General features: G+C 51.7%; 2 protein-coding genes across 2 annotated transcripts in view; both read right to left on the bottom strand.

Moving 5' to 3' along the window:
- Positions 1–2,469: 2,469 nt before the first annotated feature.
- On the bottom strand, positions 2,470–11,849 carry CBX2 (chromobox 2). The gene is made up of 5 exons (XM_020899341.2): positions 11,757–11,849; positions 11,642–11,685; positions 10,521–10,586; positions 8,036–8,141; positions 2,470–6,854 (listed from the first exon to the last, which is right to left on the bottom strand). The coding sequence occupies exons 1-5, from the start codon at positions 11,826–11,828 to the stop codon at positions 5,550–5,552; spliced, it is 1,593 nt and encodes a 530-aa protein (XP_020755000.2). The 5' UTR covers positions 11,829–11,849; the 3' UTR covers positions 2,470–5,549.
- Positions 11,850–12,286: 437 nt separating this feature from the next.
- The window catches only part of ENPP7 (ectonucleotide pyrophosphatase/phosphodiesterase 7), a 42,539-nt gene continuing 36,015 nt past the window's right edge, over positions 12,287–18,810 (bottom strand). Inside the window, exon 6 of the mRNA XM_070478921.1 lies at positions 12,287–12,436. Coding sequence (XP_070335022.1) covers positions 12,287–12,436 — 150 coding nt within the window. The remainder of the gene's footprint in view (positions 12,437–18,810) is intronic.

The raw sequence follows: 18,810 nt of genomic DNA on the forward strand, positions 1-18,810 counted from the left end.
CCTTTAGTCTGCGGCCTGTATGTGGACCTGGGAGGGATGGAGCGGTCAGGTACCTGGTCTTGGGGCCATGGGTCAGCCTTCCGACGTGAGGGGCTGAGCCACCGGCAGAGTCAGAGGGCCAGGAGTGGAGTGCAGTGGCTTGGGGAGGGTCGCAGCGGGTGGCCAAGCTGTTGCCCCGTCTCTCCACGAGACTGTCTCCCGCATTGGGCAGCCGAGTGGGCTCCTGCTTTGGGAGACAGGGAGATGGGAGGGCACCGACTCTGCCCCCTTTCCCCGGCTGTCTGGCCACCATCAGCCTTGGCCTTGATCTGGTGCTTCTCTGGCCGGTTTTGTGGGCAGATGCTCTGGGAAAGACACCAGGTGTGGAGGCCTGGGCCTGTGATGCTGCCTGGGGCAGAGGCATTCCTCTGCCTCCGAAGGGCAGGGCCATCTAGTGCTGCCATAGCCAGCAGGGAGCTTGGCCCAGCACACACACTGGTAGAACTGGAATTTTTATGGCTCTTTGGAGAGAGAGCATTGGGTTGGTGTTTTTTTTTTTTTTTTTTCGGTCCCCTCTTTGATGCTTAACTGTACAGATCCCAGTCGAGGACCCGGGCTGTGTGCGGGAGACTCAATAGTGAACAGGCCTGCCCCAGGACTTGGGGGTAGGGGGGCTCATATTCTTTCCCCCTCTTCTCACCCCAGAATCCCCCAGGGTCAGAGGGTGCCTGGAATCCAACTGGGGTTCGAGTTGGGGGCGTCTCAGTGCTTGATCGGGCTCTACCTCCAGCCTTCGGAGTCTGGACAGGAGGAAATAGGATTGGGGCCGGGGCTTACTTCCTGAAACTTTGGAGACTTTTGGGGGTGTGTGTGTGTGTGTTTCAGAGCAATTGTGTGGCGGATCGTGCAATTCGGTTCCCTTTGGCAGCTCGGAACCGGGGGTGGGGAATATTCCTCGCGCGTCCAAAGCGCCAGCGGCCCGATCTTCGCGGGTCGCGCGCGCCCTCTAGAGGCGATGGCCTCAACCCCGCTCACTGGCGCCCACCCACTCCCGGAGGCGATGCCTTTCTGGGTCGCCAGGGGAGCAGGGAACGCCTCGTCTCTCCATCCCAAAAGTACTCTAGAGTGGGCCACCGTGGGCGCCCCCTCCGCGACCTCCCTTTGGCCAGGCCCTCCAGCCACAAAGGTAGGGAAGAAGGAGGTGTCCAGCGGCCGGATCCGCCAGGCACCCTCGTGCTGGATCCAGCGGCGCGGGGCTGAGCCCCAGGGAGGCCGCGGGCCGGGCCCTCGGGCCGGGTCGGGCCCCTTGGCAGCCCAGCCCATTCTTCTGGGAAGGCGGTGGATTAGGCGATCAGATCAGCAGCGCAGAAACTAACAAAGGCCAGTGTGGGTCAGGGCCCCCCCTACACGTCTGGCTGTCGCTCTGTACAAATGGGCTCGCGGGAGCCGCGCGGGTTGTTACTCTTCTAAGCTTGCTTTTTCCTGGACATCCCCAATCCCTTCTGCTGCCCTCAAAAGCCAGAGGACAGGACGGCTAGGGTCGTCCCTGCCCACCTTCTCCAAAAGAAAACAACGCCAGCCTCCGAAGGCACAACAAAAGAAAACACGCCAGTCGCCTTCCCCGCAAGAACGATTTCAAATTCGCAGGCCTTTTCTGGAGCCGGCCAGAGCCCTGGGAAGAAGCATTTTTGTAGTGGGAATCTCTTCCAGAACTAAAACATTCAGGCCTTCGCCCCAGCTAGCCTTTCAACCAGTGGTGGCCAACATCCAGGCCCAACTTCTTCTCTTTACTTCAAAGGGAGCTTCCTTCTCCCTGGAGGCTGAGATTTATGAATAAATTCATGCTGAGGGTAATGCAAACCTTAAAGGACCAAGGAAGGTTATATAATAAGCAAATCGTCTCTTTATTATGAGCCATGGGTTAGGAGTCACAGAAGAACCACTGATTCAAAGCTTCTTGTGCTTCATGGCTACTCCCCTGAATTTTATAGCTGTGTCCTTTTAAAGTGTTACCACATGTGGTGAATTCAAGGGGTTGAGTAGCTTTCCAACACAGGATCATTTGGATACTGGGGGTGGGGTGTGCACATGCACATGTGGAAATTTTGGTTTGTTTTTAAGTATTAGTTTCTGGGAGATGTCTTAAAGTGAGTTTGACTTGTGACATACTGCAGCATCCTTGGCCTCTATCTACTAGATGCCAGTAGCAATAAGCACTCACCCCTGCGCCCCAGTTGTGACAACCACAATCGTCTCAACATTGCCAAATGTCCCCTTCAGTGTCCAATTGCCCTCTCTGGGAAATTCTGGTGTAGAGACTCATAATCAAACCCACCCCTTTGCTTAGAAAAACATTTTTTTGACCCCATTTGAGTGGCTGAGACTTTTGCAAAGCCCTTAATTTTTTCACCCCATGATTCAAGTTAAGTATTTTGCCTCAAGAAAGGTAAAGTGAAGAGACTGCTGTTTCACTCATGACACACACCAAGCTGAAAAGTTAACAATTTATTGATATACTAAGAGTTAACAAAAAGTTAAGACAAAAACCCTCTGACACCATCTGCTAATGACTCTCCCCTACAAAATAAATTAACATCCGTCTAAAAAGATCAGCAACCTATGGCTAGTGTTAGTTTTCCAAAAAATACTAGAAAATCCACAGAATCTTTAGATGCACGTGAGCAAAGATCTGGTCCTCTAGGCACTACCTTCCTCTCCTCCCACCCTTCCCCCACCAAACCACTGTGAGCTTCCTGGGGGAAGTTTTTCAACTGGTTGGTCCCGACTGAATATGGGGGCTGGGCTGCTGTGCTGTTTCAACAAAGATCTTAAGTTTCCCAGGGCAATAACATATCCACTTTTGTTCTCTTTTAAAAAAGCAAACAAACACCCATAGTTTAAAGTAATTAGAAGTGGCATACATGAATGATTGGGCTTTTTTTTTTCTAAATTAAAAAACACAAATCAAGCCAGTGATTGGCAATGGTCCAAAACTCTGGTCCCCCCCCAAAGTTCTCTCCTAATGAAACCTCTAGGCCTAGAGCCCTCTTAGTCAGGTCAGAATTTTGAGTGTAACCCCAAACAAGGAACACTCTTTTTGGTATGAAAAATATATATATAAAAATATGCCAAATCCCCTATAGAAGACAAGACTGGCCACTCTTCCTATCCAATACAAAAGCAAACTGACAAAATAGGATTAAAACAACACTCAATATACACTGTGATGCAGTTCAGCATAGGAAACCCTGCAAGATAAAGAAACCAGTTAGATGTGTGACCAATGCCTAGCCACACACACACACACACACACACACACACACACAGCAGCAGCAGCAAATGAAAAAGTACTGCTTTTATTTATCAGTAAACATGACAACCAACTCTGAGCATCTGTCCAACTCTTCAGCGAAGGCTGTCACGCCTGCACGTGTGTATACACACACTCACACTTACAGACATGAACCACTTGGGCTTACAAGCACCAAGAAAAAACATGCAACACAGCAAGAAGGCAAAGTGGCTGGGAGTAAGATGTTTACAGATTCAAACTTTGGGATTGAAGTAGCTGGTAAACAGAAAGGCACCTGGTTGGGGTCTGAAGACCTGGCGGCTCCGGTTGGAGCCGTGTAATCAGCCCAGAAAGGGGGTGCCCTGAGGGCGTGAAGGGGAGAGCTGCTGCCGGCCGGGCTCTGCAGCCTCTAAGGCAGCACAACTTGAAGGTTATGAGCTCCTCTGATGGGGAGGCAGCCCGAGTCCCTTTAGTCACACCCAGGGGCATCTGGGGACAGGAGTGAGGCTGGTGCCAGGGGCCCAGTGTGCTGGCACCCTTCCTTCCAGACGGGGCAGTGCACTGGCATCTCTCCATCTCCTGCTGGGGTAGTGGAGGGGGCACTCTTCCCCTTTATGGCCCATTTCTCAGTTTTAGCCTAGCTGTCTGGGACCCCCAGCCTTCAGGTCTGCCCAAGTGGGCACCACTCCAATTGCAGATAGCATGGCTATCACACACGAGTCAGAAACTGCATCTGGACACCCCTCAACCAGGTCTCGGATGTGGATCCGTCCCCAAAGGCACACTGCTGAAATTGATTTGGCTACACAAAAGCCGTATCTTGCTATTTGGCGTGGAGGGTGAGGGACTGGGGCGACTGGAGTCCTGGGAGGCCTACTCTCAGACACTAGAGCCCACTGTGTCCCCTGCCCTGAGGGTTATGGGAGCAACAGAAGACTCTACACCTGCTGGCTGTTGTTAACTGGTAATTGAAGCAGAAATAAAGTTCCCTGCATTCCCACTTCTCTTTTTGGCATCAAAGACCAATGACTCCACTCACTGATGCACCTCTCTGCCCCAAGTTAGTAACAGCAACTCTGTTGTTGGCTGGAATTGCCAAGACCACTTCCGGACTCAGCCATCTCTGGGGAGGCAGTTGGGCTGGCAGCTCCGGCGTTTCTGGAGACACTCTGCCAGGTGGACCACTCAGATTTGTCCCACTTCCCAAATGGTACAGATACAGCTTCTCAGCTGGGAAAGAGAACATGGAACCCCCCTGAGGTGCGGTGGTGGGGGGGATTGTCAGGGGAGGTAAGTGGGAAGTGCGGGAAGCCAGCTGAGGGGAAGGGAAACCTACTTCCAGCAGCTGCCCACATGGCCCAGTTGGCAGGGCCACGATTAGGACTAAGGCAGTCCTTGTTCCGGGTGGCACAAAGAGGGCAGTGGAAGGACATCCTTCTCCTGTCCCCCAAGCTTGGGAGGTTCGGGCTGAACAGCTCTGAGACCAGTCCCCTCCCTGCCCATGCTGGACTCTGGGTCAACATGTGGGGGCTGCAGCTGTTAATCTGAATCAGCGTGAGACAGCACCCACACCTACCTCTCTAGGGTTCCTGATCCCAACTGCCACGCCTGATGGCTAACGTTAAGGCCACAAGCCCTCAGCTTTCCGAGGTGAGAGCAGAGACAAGGTGAACAATGTCCTCACCCTTGCCGGCTCAGGCATTGCTCTGAGTGGGGGGTTCTGACCAGCATTCCCCCTTCCCCGCTCCTCCCACACCCTGAGGTGAGTCCTCCCAGGAGCAGCAGCCCCCAGGCCTTAACTCCCCCCAGTCTTAAGCAACCCTCTCTTCCAGCCACTGGCCAGAACAGCCAAGCTGGACCTGGAGAAGACCCCTCCTCTTAACACCCGTGCCCAGGGGACACGGGGAGGCAAGCTGACTACCGCTGTCATCACAGACCACGAAGGCGGTTCAAACAGCGAACGTGGTTGGGTTTAAGAAACACAGGATGCTCTTGGGAACATTTCACTGAGCCCCAGGCGGCCACCCAGACTTCCTGAGGCAAATGAGGAGCAATGGAAAGGCCCAGAGGTAGGAACAAGGGTAAAAGCCAGGCAGCAAGGCATCATGGTGCCTCCCCTGCTAAAGTCACAGGGAAGGCCGGGTCCAGGGGAGTTCCCACCCAAGCCTGCCCTTGAAGGAGGCCACCGGCCCCTGGAGAGGATTTGGGATGCGAGCAACATATCAAAGCAAAGCCAGAGGCCAGAGACAGGCAGGGGAGCCGGGACAGCCAGGCGGCGTCAGTAATGTCTCAGGTTGAAGAAGCCCACGCTGGTGGGAGACTCCTTCACTGTGACGGTGATGAGGTTGGCGGTGACGTCAGTGACGAAGACGTGCTCAATGAGGCTGCGGGTGGGTTTCCAGTCCTGGCTGGTCTGGACAGACACGGAGAGGTTCTGCCCGGCGCGGGGCAGGGAGGCCGAGTCAGGGTCCGAGTCGGAGCTGCTGTTCTCCTCACCGGTACTCATCTCAGAAAGCGCAGCTGTCTTCCGCGCTTCTCCTGATGTCGGGTGGCCCTCCTGCACGGGGGCCGTGCTGCCCTTTCCACAGTCCCTCTTGCCTGCAGGGGTGGGCACGGCGGCCGCCCTGGAGGCCAGCTTCTCACCCTTGCTGGCGTCAGTGGGCAGGCCGGTCCCACTTCCTGCAGTGGGGCCGCCCCCGGCACCCTTCCCAGTGGCTGGGTTGGTGGCAGGAATGCCCTTGGTGGCTGGGGCGTGGCGGGCGACCATGCTTCCTGCGGGTGTGCCATTCTTGACACTCTGTAAGTCCAAGACCTGGAGGCTTAGCTCCTGGGTGGGTGCAGGCTGGGGGCCCAGGCACCCAGCAAGGACCTTGCTGCCAGTATGGACGTGCAGGGGTCCTCCTGTGCTCCCCGTTTTCTGCTCCACAGCTCCACTCGGGGCCTTTGGGACTTTGCTTCCTGGGGGGCTTATCCCCAGCTCCCCCTTCTGCGTCCTCATCTTGAGGTCCAGCCCGAGGCTGCACTTGCCGGTCGCTGGGGCCCTGAGGGCCAGTCTGCTGGCAGCCTGGGCCTGGCTCTGGCTCATCCGGTTCATGTAGTGCACGATGGAGCTCTGCCAGCTGATGCCCCCACGGCTGGGACTGCCGGCCATGCCCTTCATCAGGCTGGCCAAGTTCTCTGGGGTGGCCATGGCACTGGGGCCACTGCAAGCCTCCTTGGCATGGGCCTTCAGGGCTGCCAGGCCCGCCACGGGGGCACTGAGTGGAGGGGGCAGCTTGCCCGCGGGCGCCCCCAGGTCCTTCCGGGCCGTCTTTAGCACCTTGGCCAGGCTCACAGGCCTCCGGGCCGCCTTCTGCTCTGGGGGCAGGGGCTTCCGGCCCCGCTTCTTCCGGATGGGGTCCTTCAGTTCAGGCTTGGCTACCAGGATCTGGGCCTTCTTCTGAGGCACTGGGTGAGTCTCGCGGCCCCGTGGGCCCCTCTTGGCGTCTAGGTCGCTGTCCTCCTCTTCCTCTGAGGAGGAAGAAGAGGACGTGGAGGAAGAGGAAGAACTGCTGGATTTAGATTTGGAAGGGGCATCAGATTCCTGCAACGACAAACGATGAGTTGTCACTTCTAAAGCCTGGTCTCCAGGGCATTCATTGGATACCATGGAGCCAAGCCTCTCCTGTGGCTTCCAGACCAGAGCGGTGGCCAGGAGGGTGCGATCTCACTGTCTGGTTCTGATGTCCTAAGCAATGCAGTTAGAAGTGAAACAGAACAAAGACAAACAGGTGGCTCACAAAGAGAAGTCCGAGTGATGGACAGAAACATTCGCAGGCCGACACTGGGCCCTGGGCCTTCCAGGGGCCTGTGAGAAGCTCCTGGCCCGTGGCAGACACCTGGCACAGGGAAATTCATAACAGCACGATTCACATGTCTCAGAGGGGCAGGGTGGAGTGAAGCAGTATGTGCAAGGGCTCTGCGACCAGGACATCTTGCTTCAGTCTCTCCATTTCCAAAGATGACCCTTCAGACCCTTCCAGCACACAGGAAAACAAACCACTGCCCTCCACATCATCTGGGTGTCATGCCAAACACTAATGTGACACACCTTCCTGGTTCTCAGGTCCCTGTGCAAAAGGGGTGTTTTAGGGAGACAGAGTCAACACCTGCTCTTAGCCGCAAAGCTCTTCTGCCCCGAACTGGGGATGATGGAATCAAACCCAGGGAGTCTGGGGCCTCCTTGCCTGGCCAACTCCCCACCTTGCTGCCGCTTCTCAAGCCAATGTGTGCGTTCAGGCCTGGAGGGCAGTGCCTTCAAGAGAGAAATCAAAGACATATCTGTTCTTGCAGCTGTGCCATGGAGCCCCGGTATGTGCACAACTTTTAGTTGTGCCTACTTGGCATACCTATGAGCACCTACTGTATACATGTGTTCTGTATTTGGTTCCTCGTAAGTCACTGGAGGTGAGAAAGTAGCACAGAGTGGACCTCACTGGAGTAGGAAACCAGCTGGGGTGGGGGTGGTGCTCAGTCACCCCAGAGGGACAGGGCAGGAGGTGGAGAACTGAGGTTCACTGTTGCCCCCTGCTGGCAGACCCTCAGAGTGGCAGTCCAGAGGGAAGCAGAGCCAAGGTCTTCTGAGCAAGGGAAAGACTTGTGTGGATATGCCAGCTGGACTCCTTCCCCCAAGCCCGCAACCCTCCTGCCACCACTTTTCACTGGGCTGGCAGAAAGCCAGCACTTGGGGGGTAAGCCGCCAAATCCAGGGCATCAGCCACCCACCTTGAGCTTGGAGTGTCGGCTGCAGGAGGACATCACAGTGTGCTTCCTTGGCCTGCCCCTCGGCCGCTTGCCTCTCTTCCGGTTCTGCACCTCCTTCTCGTGTTCCCTGAAGACAATCAGCAATCAGAGTCACATACTTTTCCTTCGGCTATCCTGGAACCCTATGGTTTCAAATCCCCCCAGGTAGCTTATCACCAGTTTCCCTGCAAAAACATACCCTGTTAATGAACACATCCAAGTCAGAGGTGCAGATTTGTTTCATTTACGTTTCAGTAAAGACAAGTCAAGAAATTCAAGCAAAGCTGGGGGAGGAATTATTCCCAGTTTTCTGACTCCTCTTAAAACAACCTTGTGCAAATCTGCAGGGAGACAGTCCAGCAGAAATTCTACAATGCCACTAGAAGGAGCCTTCATAGTCACGTGGTCCAACTTTCTCAATCCCAACAAGAGAGTCCAGGGCCAGGGAGGTGAGGACCACTGCCCTCCACTCTCCACCTCCTGCATAAAATCTCAGTCATGGGAGCACCGGGGTAACCAAGGGGTCCTCTTCCCCACAGTCTTACCCAGAGCCAGTGCCCCAAGCACATATTTCTTTCCCTGTTTCCTTTTCCTAAGTTCTTTCTGTTCCTAGACTCTGCTCTGATGGAAGTAGTGGCGGCACCTGACTGTATGGTGGCTGGGGCTCAAGGTGGGACAGTGTTAACTCGCTCCATGACTCGGGGTCAGAGGGCCAAAAGAGCCACCCCCACCCACAACCCCAAAAGCATGTATTCCAGGCTACACCAGGGGAAGAGGCTCTATCTGAAGTAGTTTCCTGGTAATTAAAATGGGCAAACACCATCTCATTGGCGCCTGTAAGGTGATCTCTCAGAGCAGCCCCAGCTGGTCTCCTAAAAGGACAGGAGCACTCATGGGTCTCTGCTGACATATTAACCTGTGCCCATGTGCCCAGAATCTGGACTTCCCCTGACAGTCAAAGACCACATCCCCACACCAAGCAAATAACCACCAGTTCTTAGATCCTGGGAAAATTTCTGGGGGTGAAGAGGACAAGGCAGAGCACCCACCTCCCAGTTTTCTCTCCCCCGTGATGTAAACCAGAGCACCTCATGGTTCTTTTAAACTCTTGCATCTATCTCTGTGACATCTGCTAACCTCAGTTCTTGCCTGTTGTGCTTTAAGTAAAAGTGAAGTGAAAGACACACACTCTCTGGACAATCAGGACACTTAACAGAAAAAGGTACTAGGTCCCACCCCTTGGGACCTACAGCACTTGAGTTATGAATTAAATAGCAGACAGCAAGCTTGCTGGTAAGTTTTTTCAAAGGTATCGAGGCAAGCATATGCTCATTGTCTTCTCTCTCAACCCACACTGAATCTCTTACTTTTCCCCCCATTGCCATGGCCCATCTGAGAAGGCCCAAAACATCTTGCTAGAGCAAAAAAAATGGTGGACATAGGTTGAACCAACAGAGAACAGCTGGCTGGACTGACCCCATCTGAGAAAGCTTTCGGGCACTTAATTTATCAGCCTCTACTAACAGGGCAAGGGGTTTCCCGTGGCTCAGTGGTAAAGACTCCATCTGCTAATGCAGGAGATGTGGGTTCACTTCCTGGGTCAGGAAGATCCCCTGGAGAAGGAAATGGCAAGTTGCTCCAGTCCTCTTGCCTGGGAAATCCCATTGACAGAGAAGCCTGATGGACTACAGTCCATGGGGTCGCAAAAGAGTCAGACACGATTTGGAGACTATAAACAGCAACAACCAATAGGGCAATTCCCACGCCTTACACCCACCAGCCTGCTCTGGAATTCCGTGGAACCTTATGCTACCACAAGCCACTCGCCACACTTTCCCCTGAGTATCTCAAAGAGGCTTCTCTTAACCCAAGTCTCCTACCTAAAAATAGATATGACATCTTGAATTACAGAAGCAAATTCAGCCTGAGACTGGTGAGGGGGCCCCCATGGTGCTCACTTGGGACCAGCTGTTTTGCAGCACAGAAAAAAAAATAAACGTGCTGCTCTTGGTCCAGATACACCATAGTAGGCATAACTTTCTACTGTGTGTTCCTGTTCCCTCGGTGAGCCTTCTTTTGCTCAATCCACGCATGAGGACTGGGAGGCCAGGTCTGCATTTTTTAGGGCAAACCTGCCATCCTGGTTTTTATTAGGGCTGTTTGCAAACTAGTCAACAGCAAAGGCCAAGAAGAGAAGCCAGAACTTTTCACAAAGGATGTCCAAGAAGGTTCATTTTGGCAAGTCTGTCACAAAGACCAAAAGAAGCACTTACTCAGGGATTCCCAAGATCTGGACACAGTGCTGGCCCTCCGGGGAGAAGGAGGGAGAAGACGACTCACCTCGGACTTCAAACCACAGCCTAAGCCTAGGAACTCTGGAGGGCCAGCACTGCCCTGAACGACCGTGTGACAGGCCAGGGTCCCCCCAACTGGCTTCCCCCTCCCACAGGCTGGTTAACTTTCTCACTTCTTCTGGAAGGCCAAGAGCAGCCTCGGGTCCAGGATATTTTCCTCTGGCTCCCAGCTGTTGTGTCTGGAAAAGCAAAGAACAGGATATCTTAAAGTTCTAGGCAGCGACCAACCACTTCCTAAACCAGCCCAAGTGGGGTTGCCCCACTGCTCCCTGATGCCTGCTGGCAGCCAGGGAGCTGGGGTACTGGGGAGAATCCCCCAAGGTCTCACCCACGTACAGGATGAACTCCTGGGACACTGAGTTCTGAAGCCAACACCTTGTCCTCAAACTCAAAGGGAAACCATTGCCTCCACCCCCAATTAACACCCGGCCTCAGGAGGACTCTACAGCCTCCCACAGGAGGAAAACAAATCCCAATAAAATGGAAAGTTGCAGAAAGGGAAGACCTCAAACCCTGGCCCGGAGCCAGGGAGGGAAGGGAAGGCTCCTTCCTGCAGGATGCAGAGAGGGGGACGCTTAGGGGCACAGAAACGCAGCCCAAAGATTAAGAACAATGTTGCTGGCATTCAGGCCAACACCGGCCGGGGCACCCGGAGAGGAAAGCAAAGAAAGAAAAGTGGGGTCCGGGAAGAATGGGGAACTGGGTCTGCGCGAATCGCCTGTAAATACAGCCCCTTCCGGGATGCCAAGTTCCCTCCCTTCCATTAAGAGGGGGAAAAAAAAAGAGAAGCCCCACATCCATGAATAGAAAGCTCAGGTTACAGCCGGGGAAAATACGGACTAGAGGAGGGGGGCTGGAGTCCCGCGGGGACTGCTGAGGCGGGCGGGGACGCATGCAACAAATGGGCGCGGGAGGAACGCGCGGCGCCGGAGGGGCGCGGGCCGGGCGTGGGGAGAGGCGGCCCGGGAGCCCGGACCGGAGCGGGGCGGGCCGGAGGGGGTTTCGGGGAGGCCGCCCAGCCCCGCGCCCCGCGGGCTTGTAAACAAAGGGCACCCCGCGCACGCTGGGCGTCCCCTAACCGCCAAACCCGAGGAGCCCGCGGAGGCCCCCGCAAACTTCCCGCCGGGCGCGCGGACGCCCCCCGACGGCGCGGGCGAGGAACCCACGCCGCCCTCCCACTACAGACCGAGGTGGCGCGGGCGGGAAGACGGGCACCGCATTGTTGGGGACTCACTTGGAGGACCAGCCGCGCCACTTGACCAGGTACTCCAGCTTGCCCTGCAGGGAGAGAAGAGGCGCGTGAGCCGGGGTGGGCGGGCACGGGCGGGCGCGGGCCGGGCCGCACGCACCTTGCGGAGCCGCTTGCTCAAGATGCACTCGGCGGCGAAGACCTGCTCGCCCACGCTGCTCAGCTCCTCCATGCTGCCGCGCGCCCCGCCCCGACCGCGGCGCCCGCCGCTCCCCGCACAGCCACAGCCGCCGCGCGCCCTGCCGGCTGCACACAAAGCACCGCCCCCGCCCCGCGCAGGCCCGCCCCGCGCACGCGCACCGCAGCCGCACCCCGCGCGCCCCAGCCCGCCACCCGCCCCCGCGGGCCGCCCTGTTCCGGAGCGGGCCAATGAGCGCGCGGGGGCGGTGCCAGGAGGCGGGGCGCGCATTGTTCACGGCGGGCTCGGCTTCGCGCCCGGGGCGGGGGTCCCGCGCGCGCTTCGTCTGGCTGGACCGGGGGTACGGGTGGTGCGCGGGGGTCCACCGAGCTGGGGCAGGTCCCTAGCTGGGAAGAAGGAAGCGCCTCCCTTCTTCTGACCTGGCGATCACCGGCCGAGTCCCGCTTGGTCTGCGGGGCGCGCCCGGCCTCCGCCGAACTTCGTTTTCCGGGCTAAAAGCCATTGTTCTGGCCCGAATGGGGGGGAAGTTGGGATGAGGCGAAGGCGGCTGCTTCCTGCCCCTGCCCCCGAGGGGCGCTGTTTGGAGCGCCGAGGGTCCAGGTGCCCTCCGCATTTTTGAACTTGGTCTCAAAGCGGTCGGACTATTTTGCGCGGGAGCGAAACGGGCTGGAAAGGGGGTGGGGAAGGAATGGGAGACAAAATACGAGGCAAAGAGGTGAGCAGCAAAAACGGAGCAGCCCAACTTTCCCCCCCAAAGGCAAGAGAGGAAAATGAATCAGCTGAAAACGAACGGCTCTTCCTTCTTAATTTGTTAAGAGTGGCACCCAACCCCCAAGTTTTAGGGCGCATGTAGCGGGAAAGCAACTGCACCTTTTAAATATTTTGTTTCGTGATGTAAAGAAAATGAACGTGGCGGGGGGAGGGATCGAAATTTGAGGAGATGGTTCTAATCTAGGACTAAGTCATTAATGGGCCCGCTAGGATTTGGCAGTGGGTATCCGTTGGATCAGTTGCATGCGACAGAGAGGAGACTGGACCGCGTTTAGAGTAAGGGGTGCCCTGGAGTCCTGTAGGGCCATCTTTGGCAGTGACCCTTTTATGCTGTTGAGAGCAGTGTTCCACGAGCAACTTTCCTCTTAAATCATTTAGCTGTTGAATCAGAGCAAGTCAAATGAGTAATAAAGGTAATGTTATTAAAGTTAATAAAGTAATACGTTAGTGCTAACTTTTTTCACATCAGTACAATTTAACTCAAAATTCATTTTCTGGTTTTGCTTTTCCCTTGGACGCAGCTGCAAAGTACTCTGTGTTGAGCAAATCGAAAAGTCGTTTCTTGTTGCAGTAGACTGTCAATGTAATTTTGATCATTCAAACCATATTTATAAAAGATTCTGCAGGAGAAGTGTACATTTGTTGCTGTTTTAACGGGAAAGGCCTACTGTAGAAAATCTGGAACTGCAGGAGCCCATCTTTCATTTTTTGGCATGTTCTTCAGTTTATTTGGTTAAATAGATTAACAGTCCTTTGATAATCCTGGAGGGAACTTGGGTAACATTTGAAAACTCAGATATTGTTTGCAAAGGAGGTGGGGAAGAGGAAGATTGCTTGGGGGGGTAGGATTTGATTGCTTACTTTGGAGGAGCTGCAGCCTGGAACCCATCTTTTGGGGGTAAAACCTGCACTCTTGGATTAAAGAGAGCTGTGTACAATTTCTAGCTCTTTTTGTATCCTCATCTTCTGGAGCCAGGCAGTAAATTGTGGGGCTGATGCCAAAGGTGTATTTGTTGTAATCCAACAAATAGCTGGATCAGTTTCAACTCACATTTCTTTGCAGAATTCATCTTGGGTGTGAGGTTTTTGCCCTGGAAGTTTCCCGTTTCCTCTTGATGATATATGGTATCCTGGGATGCTTGGTTTTTTTTTTTTTTTTTAAGAAAATTTAAGAGAATTCTTTCTTCCTCTGAGAAATAAATTTGTCTACAATTTGACCCCAACTCACTGGGGAAAAAGAAAAAAATCGATTTCCTGGAAGATTTAATACATATATTGTCTATCCAACTGGGGCCACCCAGTTTGGGTCAAATAATGTTTAGGTGATTTATTGGGAGAAACAAATATGACAGATTTGACTAGAATTAAATTCTCAGATAAATAGGGTGAGGTATGATCCAAAATTTGTGAAGTGTTCCTTAAAAACAAAACTGGAAGTTGACAGAATCAAGGAATGATTCCAGCTAATCCAGTTGTGTCAAAACATGGGTTTGGGCTAAAGCTGATTCTGTTTTGACTGTCATATTTAAGAATTATTAAGACAAATTAGAGCTAATTATTTTCTTGTTCATTCAACAAATGGTTCCCCAGCATTTGCTGTCATCTAGACATGACTGGATATAGTATAGAGTCTGTAACAGTGCTGTCTAGTAGAACTTTCAGAGAGGATGGAAATGCTGCAAATGCCTTATGTTTGTGTGCTTCAGTGTGTTACCCACCATCTGTGGCTAGTGAACACTTGAAATGTGCTGCTGAGGAATTAGGTTTTAATTTTAATTTTTATCTTAGTTCCATGAACAGGGCTTGAACCTGAGCCCACTACATTGAAAACATGGCATCTTAACTGCTGGACCGCCAGGCCAGTCCCTTTATTTTATTTTAAATAACTTAAGTTTAAATAGCCACGCATAAGCTAGTGGTTAGGGCTTCCCTGGTGGCTTAGACGGTAAAGAATCTGCCTGCAATTCAGGAGACCTGGGTTCGATTCCTGGGTTGAGAAGATCCTCTGGAGGAGGGCATGGCAACCTACTCTAGTAGTATTCTTGCCTGGAGAATCCCCATGGACAGCGGAGCCTGATGGGCTACAGTCCATGGGGTCGCAAAGAGTTGGACACAACTGAGTGACTAAACGCAGCGCAGCGCAGCGCAGCTAGTGATTCAGTGCTGGGCAGTATACATCCTTAGGAATGCAAGCACTATAAACATATTTTCTAAGAAAGTAATCTACTTACTTAATCCTGGAACAAGAATAACTTACCTACATTCCCATTTATGCTTTACTGTCTAAGAATGTTTGAAACACATACAAAAAAGATTTAACAATACAGACATACACGTAAAAATACATACTCCATTTAATGCCTTTTTTTTAATGCAAGTGATGGTGTCAATGAAAATTATGAATTAATTAATGTCAGAAATACCACCATGAAAAGTTAACATATTTTCATGTTGCCCTTATGGATCTGAAAGCAAAGAGACTGAGGCACGAAGTGAATGACAGACGTGACAATAGTATTCTCAAGTTGATAGAAAAGTCAGGAATTGAGATGAAGCAAATACCCTTGACCTGTCAGCTTTGGTAGTTAAAACTGAAGAACACTGGGAACATCTTACAAAGGAATTCCCAGGTGGCTCAGTCGGTAAAGCATCTGCCTGCAATGCAGGAGACCTGGGTTCAATCCCTGGGTCAGGAAGATTCCCTGGAGAAGGAAATGTCAACCCACTCCAGTATTCTTGCCTGGGAAATCTCATGGACAGGGGAGCCTGTCGGACTACAGTTTGTGGGATTGCAAGAGTGGGATACAACTTGGTGACTAAACCATCAACCATCCATGGTAAAGAACCTGCCTGCCCATGCAGGAGACACAAGAGATGCAGGTTCAATCCCTGGGTTGGGATTGAACGAAGAAGGTGGCAACCCACTTATCCTTGCCTGAGAAATCCCATGGACAGAGGACCCTGGCAGGCTACAGTCCATGGGGTTGCAAAAAAGTCAGACACTCTTGTTGACGGAACAAGATCAATGTCTTACAAAACAGTTTTGGAACAGCTCTTAGTTTTTCTACAAATACTGTCTCGTTACTGTAATCAGAGTTGACTGAAAGAAGTAACACCATCCACACCAGATACATGCTCAATGGTCTGCATGGGAGAAACTCAGGATATGTATAATACATTGTATGATCTTGAATTGTCCCCCAACCAGGTCCCCTCACATTTGCAAGACGGAAGTAACTTACAGGCGAGCCGGGTTATGTGATGCTGACTCTGTATATGCAGTGGATAAATATTATACGTATGTGACACACAGTGTTTATGTATGAGAACTCAAGTTAAAATAAGCACAGTTAGGGCCCTTGCAGAAGTTCTCAAGCTTTCAGTTTGCCTAAGAATCCCCTGGGCAAACAATGCAAATATTGACCTTTGGGCCCCACCCCCAGAGATCCTGACCCTGGAGACCCCAGAGGCCTACTACAGCTCAGAGTGCTTAGAACACTTCTTACAAAGGGCAGCCTGTCCCAGCCCTGATTTTACAGGAGAAGGAATCCTAAATTGCTTCAGGTCATGCGGCCATGAAGCCCATTCCTACCATTTCCTACACATGCCTGGTGGGGGCGGGCAGGCCACATCTGGAAGTGATGAGGCAGCCAGACACAAAGTAGGCCCTCCAGGGCTGAAGCCTTTCAAGCACCTGGGACCCGCCCCAGGCCCCCTAACCTATTTGCATGGCCCCTAAACAGGAGCACAGACTGGACTCACCTGGATCCTGGGGCCTGGGGAGGTTAAGGAACACTGTTGTAGGAGGTTCAGTTCAGTCGCTCAGTCCTGTCCGACTCTTTGCGACCCCATGAATTGTAGCATGCAAGGCCTCCCTGTCCATCACCAACTCCTGGAGTTTACTCAAACTCATGCCCATTGAGTCGGTGATACCATCCAGCCATCTCATCCTCTGTCGTCCCCTTCTCCTCCTGCCCCCAATCCCTCCCAGCACCAGGGTCTTTTCCAATGAGTCAACTCTTCACATGAGGTGGCCAAAGTATTGGAGTTTCAGCTTCAGCATCAGTCCTTCCAATGAACACCCAGGACTGATCTCCTTTCAGATGGACTGGTTAGATCTCCTTGCAGTCCAAGGGACTCTCAAGAGTCTTCTCCAGCACCACAGTTCAAAAGCATCAATTCTTCGGCACTCAGCTTACTTCACAGTCCAACTCTCACATCCATACATGACCACTGGAAAAACCATAGCCTTGACCAGACAGACCTTTGTTGGCAAAGTAATGTCTCTGTTTTTTAATATGATATCTAGGTTGGTCATAACTTTCCTTCCAAGGAGTAAGCGTCTTTTAATTTCATGCCTGCAATAATCATCTGCAGTGATTTTGGAGCCCCCCCAAATAAAGTCTGACACTGCTTCCATTGTTTCCCCATCTATTTCCCATGAGGTGATGGGACCAGATACCATGATCTTAGTTTTCTGAATGTTGAGCTTTAAACCAACTTTTTCATTCTCCTCTTTCACTTTCATCAAGAGGCTTTTTAGTTCCCCTTCACTTTCTGCCATAAGGGTGGTATCATCTGCATATCTGAGGTTATTGATATTTCTCCTGCCAATCTTGACTCCAGCTTGTGCTTCTTCCAACCCAGCACTTCTCATGATGTACTCGGCGTGTAAGTTAAATAAGCAGGGTGACAATATACAGCCTTGATGTACTCCTTTTCCTATTTGGATCCAGTCTGTTGTTCCATGTCCAGTTTTAACTGTTGCTTCCTGACCTGCATATAGGTTTCTCAAGAGGCAGGTCAGGTGGTCTGGTATTCCCATCTCTTTCAGAATTTGCCACAGTTTATTGTGATCCACACAGTCAAAGGCTTTGGCATAGTCAATAAAGCAGAAATAGATGTTTTTCAGGAACTCTCTTGCTTTTCTGATGATCCAGTGGATGTTGGCAATTTGATCTCTGATTCCTCTGCCTTTTCTAAAACCAGCTTGAACATCTGGAAGTTCACGGTTCATGTATTGCTAAAGCCTGGCTTGGAGAATTTTGAGCATTACTTTATTAGCGTGTGAGATGAGTGCAATTGTGCGGTAGTTTGAGCATTCTTTGGGATTGCCTTTCTTTGGGATTGGAGAGAAAACTGACTATTTCCAGTCTTGTGGCCACTGCTGAGTTTTCCAAATTTGCTGGCATATTGAGTGCAGCACTTTCACAGCATCATCTTTCAGGATTTGAAATAGCTCAACTGGAATTCCATCACCTCACTAGCTTCATTCGTAGTGAAGCTTTTTAAGGCCCACTTGACTTCACATTCCAGGATGTCTAGCTCTAGGTGAGTGATCACACCATTGTGATTATCTGGGTCGTGAAGATCTTTTTTGTACAGTTTTTCTGTGTATTCTTGCCACCTCTTCTTAATATCTTCTGCTTCTGTTAGGTCCATACCATGTCTGTCCTTTATCAAGCCCATCTTTGTTGTGGGAGGTAGAAAACAGCAATTAACCAACTCCTTTATGATTGTACTTTGGAGACCAGACCGCAACCCTCTGTGAGAGACCTCCATTGTATGTAGATTTTGTTTTTAAAGAGTGTCATTTATTAACTCTGCAGTTATATAAGTCCATGATTCTAATTTCTTACAATTAGTGCAGTGAGAACATCTTTATTTTTTGAAATTGAAGTACAACTGATTTTCAGTGTTGCGTTAGCTTCTAGCTAAGCGATTCAGTTATGCATGTGTGTGTGTGTGTGTGTGTGTGTGTGTGTATTTTCTTTTTTTTTTAAATTTTTTTTTGTGTGTGTATTTTCTTTTTCAGATTCTTTTCCATTATAGTTTATTACAAGGTATTGAATATAGTGCCCTGTGCTATACAGTAGAACCTTGTTGTTTATTTTATTTCTAAAAAAAATTTTGTAGCTGTGGTGGGTCTTTGTTGCTGCATGAGTTTTCTCTAGTTTCGGAGAGCATGGGCTACTTTCTAGTTGCAGTGCATGGGCTTCTTGTTGCAGTGATTTCTGTTGTTGAGGAGCACAGACTTCAGTAGTTGTGGCTCTCGGGCTCCAGAGTGCAGGCTCAGTAGTTGTGGCACACAGGCTTGGTTGCCCTGAGGCATGTGGGATCTTCCCAGATCAGGGATGGGACCGGTGTCTGTTGTATTGCAAGGTAGAGTCTTAATTACTGGACCACCACGGAAGCCCCTATCTATATTATATATAAGTTTGTATCTGCTAATTTCAAACTCCTA

Source organism: Odocoileus virginianus, chromosome 17 (genome assembly GCF_023699985.2).
Source record: "Odocoileus virginianus isolate 20LAN1187 ecotype Illinois chromosome 17, Ovbor_1.2, whole genome shotgun sequence".
In the NCBI taxonomy this organism is placed as follows: domain Eukaryota; kingdom Metazoa; phylum Chordata; class Mammalia; order Artiodactyla; family Cervidae; genus Odocoileus; species Odocoileus virginianus.

Bases quoted from the DNA above. Each gene is read 5' to 3' on its own strand.
- CBX2 (XM_020899341.2), bottom strand. From the start codon at position 11,828: ATGGAGGAGCTGAGCAGCGTGGGCGAGCAGGTCTTCGCCGCCGAGTGC. The intron at 11,686-11,756 runs GTGCGTGCGGCC...CTCTCCCTGCAG, and splicing joins TGAGCAAGCGGCTCCGCAAG to GGCAAGCTGGAGTACCTGGT. The intron at 6,855-8,035 runs GTGGGTGGCTGA...TTGTCGTTGCAG, and splicing joins GCCGACACTCCAAGCTCAAG to GAATCTGATGCCCCTTCCAA.